The sequence below is a fragment of the Balaenoptera acutorostrata genome, chromosome 11 (genome assembly GCF_949987535.1).
Source record: "Balaenoptera acutorostrata chromosome 11, mBalAcu1.1, whole genome shotgun sequence".
Taxonomy (NCBI): domain Eukaryota; kingdom Metazoa; phylum Chordata; class Mammalia; order Artiodactyla; family Balaenopteridae; genus Balaenoptera; species Balaenoptera acutorostrata.
The window spans coordinates 657,702-670,666 of NC_080074.1; the positions used below are offsets into that span (position 1 = coordinate 657,702).

A 12,965-nucleotide genomic window follows, 5' to 3' on the forward strand; every position below is an offset into this window, starting at 1 on the left:
CAAGAAAAATCTAAACATAAACTTCTTCTCTGCCCTTTGGCCTCCTCCCTCCTCACTAGTGTGCATCTGCATCTGCGTTATGTGTTAACCTGACCTCCCCCATGGCAGAAATACCTGCTCAACCAAAGACTGATTTTTCTCCTTCTGGAGCCAGCCACGTAACTCCTTAGAAGATAACATTCCTTTCTCAGTCCCGTGAGGGGTCACGGTGACCCACCACTCACCTTGTGCACGTGCAGACATCTTTGGTGGACTTTATGGACAGGGCAATGGGTCGTTTCCCTTAAAGACAGTGATTGGTGCAGAACAGACAGGTCAGATGACCTGGGGAGACTCTGGGCTGCAGTGAATGGGAGTTCTCAGCTTAAATACTTATGACCTTATTAGTGTGATCAGCTCTATTACCTGTACTCTTCCTATTCTTCCTAACAACAAGATTATTGTTTCCTGCATTACCAAATGTGTGACTGAGCCCCCGATAAAAATAATGATGACTAGGTGACCTGAAACAATTGACCAAATACATAGTTCCATAAGCTCAATGACTGCAACAGAGTAACTCTAGATGTGGGAAGAAGCAGCCAGAGGGAACCATTTCCTGGACCATAAGTGACTAGAGGGACAGCTGGTCCAGAGGCTCTGGGCTACTGTTAACAGGGCCTAGGCCAGCACACTGAGTGGCCCAGCAATGAAGTTCTCGTCTGAGCTGGGAATGAGCAGTCCTAGCACCGTGGGACAAAATGGTCACCAAGTGCCTCCCAAACCTTGGTTGAAATTAAGACTGAAAGGGAGGGGACTGTAACATAAAGAATGTTGTCCACCCTCCAGTTCTACAAGAATCAAGTCGTTAACCACTGCACAGTACATCCCAAAAGGAATTCAGGGAAGATCAGGATGAAGCATTTTGTGCTCTGGGAAAACTGGCAGAACTGGTCCTCAGATAGTTAGATATTTTCAGAAGAAAATTTTTATAAACCCAGTATTCTGCTTCTTCCCATGTTTAGAAAAGCACTAAACCATTAGCTAAGGCATCTGTTCCTTGTGAATAGCTGTGTGCTTGGTTGCACGCACCCCTTCAAAATCACACCTATACTGGTCTCCTCCCTACCTCTTGGGAATGGTCCTCAGAGCCTCTGAAAGACTGTCCCCCAGGTTATAATCCTCAGGTTAGCTAAAATAAAATTCTTCATTTGTTTCTTAGACTGACTACTGATTAATATTTTTGTCAACATAAGTAATACCCATTCTACACAAACTGTCCCAGAAAATGGAAGAGGAGGTGACACCTTCCAACGCACTGTGAGGCCAGTGTTACCTCGTACCAAAATCAGAAAGAGATACTTCAAGAGACTAAAGACCAATATTCCTCATGAACACAGACAAAAAAATTAATACAATTTTAGCAAATCAGATCTAACAACATATAAAAGGAAATTAACATCATGGCCAAGCGGGGTTTATTCTAAGAATGCAAAGTTGATTTTACAATCAATGTAACTATCTTAATAGACCAAAACCGAAAACCCACATGATCATCTCAATAGATACAGAAAAAACATTTGACAAAATCCCATATCCATTTTTGATTAAATAAATCTCAGCAAACTAGGAGTCTATCTCCTTAACCTGACAGGGCCAAATACAAAAACCTACAGCTCACACAGCACTAGATGGTTCAAGACTGAACGCTACTGGCCTAAGATGAGGAACAAGGCAAGGACGCCACTTCCCGCCACTTCTACTTAACACCATTCTGGAGGCTCTAGCCAGCGCGAGGCGAGAAAAAACAAGATGCATCCAGATGAGAAAGGAAGCAGCAAAACTGTCTTTATTTGAATACATGATTTTACTGTATACACAGTAGATCCTATATAACCTGTAAAAAGCTACTAGAACTATTAAGTGAGTTTAGCAAGCTGGCAGGATACAAGATTAATATACAAACATCAATTGCATTTAAAGAGTCAGGGACAAATTTGACAAAAGATATACAAAACCTGTACAGTGAAAAGTACAAAACACTGCCTAAAGAAATGAAAAAATGCCTAACTAGATGGAGAGATATACCATTTCCAAGGGTTAGAAAACTCAATATTAAGATGTCAATTCTCAGAATACCACTCAGCCATAAAGAGTGAAGTAATGCCACTTACAGTAACATGGATGGACCCAGAGATTATCATACTAAGTGAAGTCAGACAAAGACAAATATTATTAGATATCACTTATATGTGGAACCTAAAAAATAATACAAATGAATCTATTTACAAAAAACAGAAACAGACTCACAGATGTAGAAAACAAACTTACGGTTACCAAAAGGGAGAGGGGGGGAAGGATAAATTAGGAGTTTGGGATTAACAAATACACACTACATATATACATAAAACAGACAGCCAACAAGGACCTACTGTATAGCACAGGGAACGATATTGAATATCTTGTAATAACCTATAAAGGAAAAGAATCTGAAAAAACTATATACTGTATATAACAGAATCACCTTGCTATACACCTGAAACTAAAACAATATTGTAAATCAGCTATACTTCAATTAAAAAAAAAAAAGATGTCAATTCTCCCTTAAGTGGACCTAAAGAGTCAATGTCATCCTGATCAAAATCTCAACAGGCTTTTTGTAGAAACTGACAGGCTGAGTCTAAAATCCACATGGGAATACCAAAGACCTGGAATAGCTACAACTCTGCAGGAGAGGGACACAGTGGAGGCCGTCCCCTCCCTGATTTCAAGACTCATCACAAAGGCACAGTGACCGAGACTCTGGTGTAGGCTGCAAGACTGACAGACGCACCAGTGGAGCCGAATGGACAGCTTAGGGATAGATCCACATGCGTAGGCCAATCGGCTTTCTTTTCTTTCTTTCTTTTTTTTTTTTTTTTATAAACTTTTATTTTAAATGTTATTTTAATATATGTATTTTAATTGGAGTATAATTGCTTTACAATGTTGTATCAGTTTCTGCTGCAGAACAAACTGAATCAGCTATATGTATACATATATCCCCTCAACTGGTGTTCAAAAAGGTGAAAAGGTCACTCACTGGACAAAGGACAGTCTGTCTTCTCAACAAATGGTGTGGGACAACTGGACAGCCCCCGCCAAATCAATCCATACCTTGCATCACTTGTAAAAATTAACTGGAAATAGATCACAGCCCTAAATGTAAAACGTAAAGCCGCAAAATTTCTAGAGGAAAACGTAGGAGAAAATCTTTGTGACCTTGAGTTTGGCAGACTTCTTAAATGCGTCACCGAAAGCATGATCCATGAAAGAAAAACCGATAAACTGAACGTCATCAAAATTAAGAATCCCTGCTCTTCAAAAGGCACTACTAAAAATGAAAATACAAGCCACAGTCTGGGAAAATATTGGCAAAAAACATACCTGATAAAGGACTTGTACTGAGAATATGTGAACAACTCTGAAAACTCAACAATAAAGCAAACGATACAGAACATGAACCACAGACCCGAGCGGGCACCTTCCCAAAGGCCAAGTGCCAGCCAGCAAGCGGAGGAGGCGCTTGGCGTCGGGCATCACAGCAAGGTGAGCCCCCACTGCACACCTAACACGGGCCTGAGGAGGAACCACCGAGCACCCCAGGGGCTGTGCACGTGGGGAGCACGGTGGGAACACAAGCAGTGCAGCCACTTGAGGCGAGTCTGGCAGTGTCTCAGGAAGCTCAGTGTACACCTGCCGCCGTGCGCAGCCATGGCACTGCCAGGCGCTTACCCAAGAGAAATCAAAATGCCTGTCCACACGGATGTTTACAGCAGCTTCATTTCTAACAGCCAGATCTGCAAACAACCCAGCGTCCACCCACAGGTGCCTGGATTAGTAACCTCAGGTATGTTCTTATAATGGAGTATTACTCAGTCATAAAAAGGAATGAATTCATGCAAAAGCAAGGCTGAATCTCAAAATAATTAAGCTGAGTGACAGGTGCCAGGCAAAAAAGAGTAGGTCCTCACGTAAATTCTACAAAATGCACACTAATGTGTGGTGCTTGGGAGCTGGGGCGCAGAGAAGGAATGACAAGGGCAGCAGGAAACATCTGCGGGGCCAGATCTGCCCACAGTCTTCACCGTGAAGCTCGTTTCACGGGGTATACAAATGTCAACACCATCAAGCCCTATACTTTAAACAGGTATAGATTATTTTACGTTCATTACCTCTCAGTAAACCTACTTTCTTAAAAAGGAAAAATACCTGCAAACAGCATAAAGGTGCAGCCGTCTGCCCATCCAGAGGGCCCGGCCTCTTGGCTCTGTCCCTCCCGCTGCACTGCGGTGCTGCCCAGTCCTCCCGTTTGTCAAAACAAGTGGTAAATACAGATTTTTTAAAGTGTGAAATCGTCTGATTTTAAGTAACTTAATGCAAAACCACCAAAAACTTATGTGGGGCGAGCAAACCCTCTGTGCAGCAGAAGTGGCCACCGGCCCTCGTTCCCGCCTTGCTCCCTACTTGGACGGCTGCAGACAGCATCCCCTCTGAACTTAGATTCCAACATCCTGCCTCGACCTCAACTTCCTGTCTTTCCAACACTCTGGGTCAGGAAACTGCCCGGTGGTCTTCAGCGCCACGGCCCTCTGGCTTCTTCCTGCTCGCTTTCTTCCTAGGCTCACGTCCCACAGCGCATCCGTCCGCCCACCTGCCCGTGTCCTTCGGTCGGGCGGCTCTTGCTCCGACTGCAGCAGTGTTTCCCCTGCCCCCGCCCCCGCCCCAGGTCCACGTCCTCTTCTTTCTCTGCGAACACCCTCCCTCGCGTCCTAGAGCGACAACGAGCCCTTACAAATTCCCACTCACCATCAGCTCTCATCTCCTGGGTGCCCAGCACAATGGAGGACGTGCGCCTCCGCCAAAGACCACGGCCTCGGCCTGAGCCCGCATCCCCACGCGTCACTCCTGCTGCCCGGTCACCACACCCACCTCATGGGCTTCACACGAGCGGTGCTGGCTCCTCTCACCGTAAGCAGCAAGCCAGGCAAGGCCACCCGGACCCTGGGCGCCTCCTCACCCACTCGTCTGCCTGTCCTGCCTTCTCTGCTTTCCCAGCCGAACACCCTTCAAAAGGGCCAACTCCACGTCTGCGCCATCCATTCACCCGCAACACCTTCCAACCTGGCTGCAGCCCGAACACTGAAAGAGTTCTTAAACAAGACACGAAAAGCACTAGTATACAAAAACCCTGATAAATTCCATTATCTTAAAACTACCACCTTCTGTTACTCAAAGGATATTTTAAGAAAGTGAAAAGACAAGTAACAAACCCAGAGAAGTTGTCTGCAACAGGTGTATCTAAGAATAGTCTAGCAAAAAGAATACACAAAGGACAGCTACAAATAATTTAAAAAATCAAATTATAGTCAATAAAAGACACGAGAAAGCATTTCACAGATGAAGGAATTTTACGGCCAATAAACAGGGGGGACTCTCGACCTTAGAAGTAGTCAGAGAAACATACATCAAGACCATAGCGAGACACAGCTCACACCTACCAGGCTGGCACGCGCCCAGGAGTTTCACAAAATCAGGTTTCGGGAGGCCATTACAGACCCTGACCTGCGGGGCACTTCTGCCACCACGTGTAAAGCTGGAACATTAGCATCCCCCAAACCCCGACCCCACTCCTAAGCGCGCAGCCAAGAAAACCTGGGGGTGGGTGTGCACGAGGAGATAGCGGGCGTCCACAGCAGCTGCCAGAGCGCGGGCAGCGCTGTGCCCACTGGCAGGAGGGCAGACACGCGCCCGGTGGGGCACAAGTACACTGCGGACACGGCCCGCGGACCTCCTGTCAGCAAACCCACACCTCCAGACCACAGGCGGCAAGTGCAGAAGAGCTGCAACTAACGCACTTTCCTGTGTGTGTGTCTGTGCGCAAACACACCAACTTTTGTTTTAAAAAGCAAAGGAGAGAGAAACACAAAATCCCAGCTAATGGTGGGGGCTTGGTGGAGGAGGGGGAGAGACAGCTGGTGGTGGGGTCCCCGCCTCGTGACATGTGACAAGTGAGGTGCAGGAGGAGCGGCTGGTGGTGACGGCGTGTGAGGAACCACGGATTCTCACTTAAGATCCAAAAAGGAACCAACATGCAAACGTTTACCAAACGGCTGGTGACAAAGCTACGACCACAGAGGCATGTGACACGGGTGCAGGGAGCCCACGCACAACCCGCGAGCACGCATGCCGCCACCTAGGTATGAAGGGACCGAGGGAAGGGGAGACAGCCGCCCACCCAGAAGGAAGAGGCCCTGGAAGCGTTACCTGTTGTACGTGAATTCCACATCCATAGGTTCAGAGTTATATGCTTGTTCAAACTCTGGATTAAGTTTAAGGGTTACATCTTCTTCATGAATCTAAAAATAAACAAATCATTTACTTTTTACACTTTGTACTTGATTTCTTGGGACAATCTTCTATCCATATTCAGCAACTCATCATGAAGCATTCATCCTACAGGTCTGAGCTGAAATCTGGCATCTGAAATGAGTGCAAGATGACGGGAGAGGACTCAGTCACCGCGCTGTTCCTCCCCCACCCCCAGCAGCACACACCTGCCGACGCTTCCGCCGGGCGTACGGGCTCCCGAACAGAGTGCGCAAGACAGGCCGCCGCCCCTGAAGGAGACACGTGAACGACCGTGAAGAGCAGGCGGTGCCGGCCACGAGACCCCCTCCCCCACCAGGACAGGGAACCACACGCTCAGGGACCCTCCAGCCAAAGCTAGGTCCCGCGTAAGATCCTCCGAGGAGCAGGAAGGAAACCCCACGCTGAGAGGAGCTGAAACAGGACGGGAGCGCTAGGCAGCGGGGCCTCCCAAGAGCTGGGGGCCAGCAAGGGCAGAGGCTGCGACGTGAGGCTCACGGTGCCCCCTGCTCTCGGCAGAAGCACACACAAGCCCCTTAAAAGGAAAGCAAGCCCAGCACAGGGTCCTGGGTTTCCCAGAGATTAAGACAAATGAAAATCAATCTGTAATCACAGACCATCAGGCACACAAGGAAACCACCAGCAGTGAGGGTCGACTTGAATTGCCATCGACAGACTGAGGCCCTGAGGACATCATATACTGATGCTGTCATTTACAGAAATTTGAAAAACTATGGAAAAAAAAAACCTGGGAAAACCAAGATAAGCAAGCATAAGATAACATAAAACAACACAACAGGGTAGCTTTAATGAGTCAAATAGCGTTTAGAAACGAAAACTCTGCTTACGGAGCTAAACTCAGAGAGAAGGGAACAAGTGACCTGTTTGCTCCCAGCAGACGGGGAGGCCCTCTGCGGACGTGTGGGTGGGCCAGGGGCAGTGCTGGCTCAGCCCAAGGAGCCTTCTGTCCCCCGCCACTCCCCGAAGCACCAGGCTCTGCCCGCTCCACCACCCGGGGGCGCTCCTCAGGGCCCCGGTGCCTTCACGGTACCCAGGCCACTGCGCTGGCCACGGGGTTCCGGAGAATCACGTAAAGCAACGGCCAAGACCTGAGACAGCACAGCTTTAGCGGGCACCCATCACTCAGGAGTGGCCAGCTTCACGGACGGTCCCGTGGGAAGGTTGGCAGGGCAGCTTCAGCTCTGGACTCGCCAGCCTGGGAGTCGGGGCCAAGGGGGCCTCAGCCCTGAGATCCCTGGCCCTGCTTCTTCTGAGGTTTAGTCCACAGGGCAGCCCCTAGGGGCACAACTGGTCTACTCTCCGGAAGCTGAGATGGTCACTTGGCCATTCTGGGCTCCTCACGCCCTTGCCAACAGCTAAGGGGGCTCATGCTGGTGAGGGTGATGGGCCCTCTAGCTGAGGCTGGGCGGCTCCTGCCCTGCAGCGGAGGGGGCACCCGGCCAGGCCGCCTGTCACTGAGAGCGAGCTCCTGCCCCAGGAAATCCCGGCTCTGGTTCCACAGGCGACAAGGGCTGCGGCTGTGACCATCTTTCTACAAACGCCCCGAAGACCCCCTACCCAACCTCCCGTGCTCTCCTTCCCTTCCCAGACGTGGGCCCCTGTGGCCACGGTCACGGGCCCTGAGCACGCCCTGAGGAGCACAGGGACAGGCGTCCCGAGACGCGGCCCGGACCCTGTGCGGGGAGTGCTGAGGGACTGGGACCGCCCCCTCGGGGGGTGAGAACCTTGTCTGCAGAGCCGGGTCAGTGCAGGACATCAGTCAGGAGCAAGACGCTTCCGCAGGGAGAGGGTGACGCGGACACCTGTGCAGGTAGGGAGGCTTCCGGTCCCCAGGACCTGCGCCCTCCAGGGCGGCGACTTACTCTGGCTAGGCCGCAATACGTGAGGCCTGAGGGGCTCGCCCGACCTTCAGGCCTGGTCCAGCGGCCTGGGGCGTGGACACAGTGCATCCTGTCTCGAGGGTGGCGGGAGCATCTGCGCCCGAGCTTCTCTGATTTGGTGGGAGCCAACGCTATCATGAGACCAGGCAGGGGCACATTTCTGCTGCGGACCAGCCTGCACCCCGACCTTGTTCTCCAGGCACAGCTCGCCCACCTGGGAGGCCCACTCGATTCAAAACACCGCCTCTTCTGCTTCCATCGGCCCCAGCGGGCTCGTCTGATGCTGCGGTCCTGGCTGGCACCCCTGCAGCCCGTACGGCGAGGTCTGTGGTGTTCGAGTCCCCAGCCTGGAACGGCAGCCCCTGTGATGTGCTCACGGCCTTCTCGCCTTCGGAAATGCCTCCTGGGCCCTTTCCACTAACAACACCCTTTCTGTCTTCTACGGTGATCAGATGCCACTTCCTCGTCTTCTTGAGGAGATGAACGAGCCTCCACACTGGATTATTCACGCCCGTCTTCCCCTCGTCCCCGGGGGCACACCGCCTGCTGCCCCAGCGAGGGCCCGGCCCCATCCTCGGCGGAGACTCTGCTGGTTCTCGTACCCCCCAACCCTGGCTCAGGGCTTCGGTGCCCTAGTTCCCACATCAGGCAGCGTGCGGGCTTCACGGGTCCCTCCACATGGCCGAGCTCCGTCCCTGTGCTGTGCCCGGCAGGGAGCAGGGAGACTAGCTGGAGAAGCCCTGAGCGTGCTTAGAGCCGCACGGACACAGGGCCTTAAACCAACACAACCTTCCCCGTGGAGACACCAGAGTATTCAACGCGTAGGTGTGTTTTTCCTTTGCAGGCTCGCTCTCCTAGAACATATTCAGAATGCCCGAATCTGACTAAATGCACGCCTTACATGTGATGTACTTAACAGGTAAAGTGTGTTTTACACGGCTGAAAGTGGTGATTTCTTTACACGTCACATTTATTTAAATATTCACTTGATCCTCAAATTTTCCAGACTGCCATCAACACCAGGGGACCCCCGCCCCGAGCTGAGGCAGGAAGTTCACCTCTGCAACCGCCCGCTGGGCTAGCCCAACGTGAACTAACAGTGGCCTCTCACCTCAGTCACATAGCCGATGTACTCGATGACGTGTCCGCTGTACTCTTGAGTTTTTAAAATCAGTTTGTCACCTAGTTAAAAAACACATCACCACACGTAAAACTACAAACTCAATAAATTTTGTTGCTGTTCTGTAAAATCAAACACTCTGAAGAAGCGGAGTAAGACAAAAACATTCCTGGGACCAACAGCTTAAAACCACACCAGTGCGATGAGAGGGGCTGGCCAAGCTCTGAGTGGAATTAGAACCCAAAGCAGAGAAGGTCAGGGCGGCTACGGTTCTGCCAGTTAAGAGCGTTCTTCTTTCTGCCTGTGGCTCAGCGTTTCTAGCCCACCTAGGAAGACATGACGCGCAACAAGCCTACCTGTGTAAAGAGAAGGCCGACTCTCAGCTAACCCTGGGACCTCCAGGACCAGCAAATCCCCGTTTCTTTTCAAGGTGACCCCACTCATATTATACTCTTTCAGTTCTATTTCTGCATGAATCTCCTCAAGCCAGAGCAAAGTTGAAAACTTCTCCTTGTGATTTGACATGTTCAAAAGCTGCAAAAGAAGCCAGCAGGTTAGCGAGAGCCGAGGAACACTCCACACACACCCACATCAGGAAGCCAGCAGCTCTGGGGTGGGTAAGTCCCACGGACAGATGCAACAGCCTTCAAACACTGACGACTGGGCAGTGGCCCTGAGATGCGGAACCGTCTGAGTGAGCCCCCAGCCGCCCAGCTCCTATCAGACAGCGCCTCCAGGCTCAGCTCGGAGCGAGCCCGGGGCAGCCCCACGAGCCCTCAGCCGCGCAGCGGTCAGCGCACGCGCGCGAGAAACGACATCAGGTGGGGAGACGCATGCCATGGGAACGGAGCGGGGCTCCTCCGCCTCGGCACTTGCGGCACTGGGGCGGGGCCGGTCTCCGGGGCGGGGCTGTCCCGGGCTCTGCACGGTGCCTAGCAGCATCTCTGGCCTCCACCCGCTGGAGGCTGTTCACGCTCTCAGTCGTGACAACCAAAAATGTCTCCTGGGGGGAAAGTTCACCTGTTGAGAACCACTGGGTCCCAGAACTCACACAGGGCTGAGAATGCTGTGGGTCCCACCAGCCCAAATGGAAAGGCTTCAGATAAAGCGGCACTGGGTAGAGTACTCAGAAGGAATCAGCCCTATATTAAAAACAACTCTGGTCCCTCCTAACAAGGCTTTAAAGCCAGGCTTAAAAGTATCTGGCCATTTCCAAGTAACTTAAGTGCATCCCAGAACAAAGTTCAAAAATATTTTCAAGAACGGAAAAATATGAAATACCCAACAAGGTAAAATCCAGAATGTTTAGCGTCCAAACAAAGATGACCAGGCACAGAACTAAGCACACCCATAATGAGGAGAAAAACCTATCAACAGAGACAGAATCAAAAATGACACCTGTGATGGAATCAGTATCACAAGAACATTAAAACACTTGTTGTAACTGTACTATATACATTCAAAAAGTTGAGGGAAAAAAAAAACAAGAAAAAAAAGGTGAGGAAAGACTAAGCATATTAAGTAGAGACAGAAAATATAAAAAAAGACCCTAATTGAACTTGTGGAGATAATAACAACAACGTCTGACATAAAAAAATACACTGGATGGGACTGCACACTGCCAAAGAAAAAATCAGTGAACTCGAAGCCACAGCAACAGAAACTACTCAGAATGAAACACAGAGGAAAAAAGACCGAAGAGAAATGAACGGAGCAGCCGTGAGCTGTGGGGCAACTTCACGTGGCCTCATACACATGTAATGGGAACGTGGAGAGCGGGGCAGAAAGAATACTTGAGGACGGAATGGCCAAGAACTTTGAAATTTGAGAAGAACCGTAAATTCACTTTCTCCAGTAAGCTCAAAGAACCCAAGCCAAGGAACGTGAAGAAAACTACAGCAACTCACGCTGTAAATTAAATTCCTTAAAACTAGTGAAAAAGAGAAAATCCTAAAAGGAGCTAGAAAAAAACACAGACTCCGTGCAAAAGAACCAAGTTGAGAAGGAAAGCAGAGCCCCTGGAGAAACGCCAGGAGGGAGGAGGTGTGGGGCAGCGTCTCCGCAGCGCCTGCCCAGAGGTCAAGACCGGGCGAGACCCGCAAGGCTGACAGGCCAACCACTGCAGGGGATGCTCAGGTCCCCCAGAAGGATGGGAGGAGCCCCAGGAAGGGGACCTGCGTAGGGGGGCGGTTACAAGGGCACAGGAAGTCAGGAAGTACTGGGGTGACACATGCGTGAATTAAAGAATCACAAAGGGGCAAGTACTCTGGAACCTTAGACCATACAGCACTTTTTCATGACCATTACCATCATACTATTATGAATGCTGAAGACACCCACTTTCTTCTGGTAACTGCTATGCTCAAGAGGAGGTCCCTTCCCGGCACCCAGGCCACGTTACAGGAGAGGTGCAGGTGCACTTCCTGCACACGATGGTCCCAGAAGCTGCATTCGCACCGGCATCAATTTCTCAGCCCCGAAGTTCTTCTCTAAGGTGTTTTAGGGCTGGTTTGCTGCTCCGGCCTCAGTTCAGGCCCTACAACCATCACTGCAACAACTGCCTGGCGGGTCTCCCGGCTTCCAACCCACAGTCCTGCCCACATACCCTCCTTGGTGCTGCTCCTTCTGTGTGGCCGCGCCGCCCCTGGACGGCGCCCAGTGCCCCTGTGGCACCCTCCCCGCTGCAGGACGCCAGTGTGCCCTGGGGTGGGGCACCTCGGGCCGGTGGCACAGGCAGCATCGCAGCACCAGCTCGGGGGGCAGCTTCTGGCCCAGCCCTGCTGCGGGCCCAAGGCCCAGCAGACAGAGGGCTCTGTCCATCAGTCCCAGGGCAGGCGTGCTCCTTGGTGCCACCCAGCTTCCTCCCAAGCCTCCTTTCCTCTCCGCCTGCCACCCCAGCTCTCCCAGCTCAGGGCTCCCTCACCCTCCACGAATCTCTGGCGAGCCCCAAGTCTCCCTCCAGCCACCGTCCAGTCTCCTCCCTCCTTCTCGCCCTGATGCAGGCCCCGGCCCCCATTCCACTCACCCACTCCTCAGCCAACGGACACCCAAACCCTCGGGAAAGTGCCCTCCTGGAAAAGGGCCACGTTCCCCCATTGCTGCCAGCGGAACACTCTCCCTCCCTCCCTGGACCCCTGCCTCAGCCTTGCTCAGCGCTGCCCCTGCCCTTGGCCTCCTCTGGCAGGTCCACCCCTTCTCACGGCTCCGACCACCACCTGCCACAGCGGGCAGGCTCAGACCAGGCCTCCCCCAGAGGATCTGAATAAGCCCGAGACCAAAGAAGCAGACGAACAGCCCAGCCAGGGAGGGTGACAAGGAGACATCCTGGCAGAGCCTACGGGAGGCCTGGCCTCCTCCTCCTTCCACCCCCCCACACTGGTCCGTGTGGCTACAGGCCTTTTCCCAGCTCCCCTGCTTAGCTGCTCAGAGCCCTGTCACAAATGGAAAGCTGCTGAGAGGCTCGGCCACGGGGTAGAAGAGAGGCCGGGCCGGGGGCAGAGGGTCCCCCCAGCCTCCAAAGCAACGACAATCTGCAGAGGGACACAGTGGTGGGCCCC

The 12,965-nt window shown here is 51.7% G+C and overlaps 1 protein-coding gene across 1 annotated transcript in view; it reads right to left on the minus strand.

Annotated features, from left to right (window-relative positions):
* The window catches only part of MOV10L1 (Mov10 like RISC complex RNA helicase 1), a 44,444-nt gene that overhangs the window by 12,179 nt on the left and 19,300 nt on the right, over window positions 1–12,965 (minus strand). Inside the window, exons 11-13 of the mRNA XM_028168246.2 lie at window positions 9,765–9,942; window positions 9,400–9,470; window positions 6,286–6,377 (exon numbers count right to left, since the gene is read on the minus strand). Coding sequence (XP_028024047.1) covers window positions 6,286–6,377; window positions 9,400–9,470; window positions 9,765–9,942 — 341 coding nt within the window. The remainder of the gene's footprint in view (window positions 1–6,285; window positions 6,378–9,399; window positions 9,471–9,764; window positions 9,943–12,965) is intronic.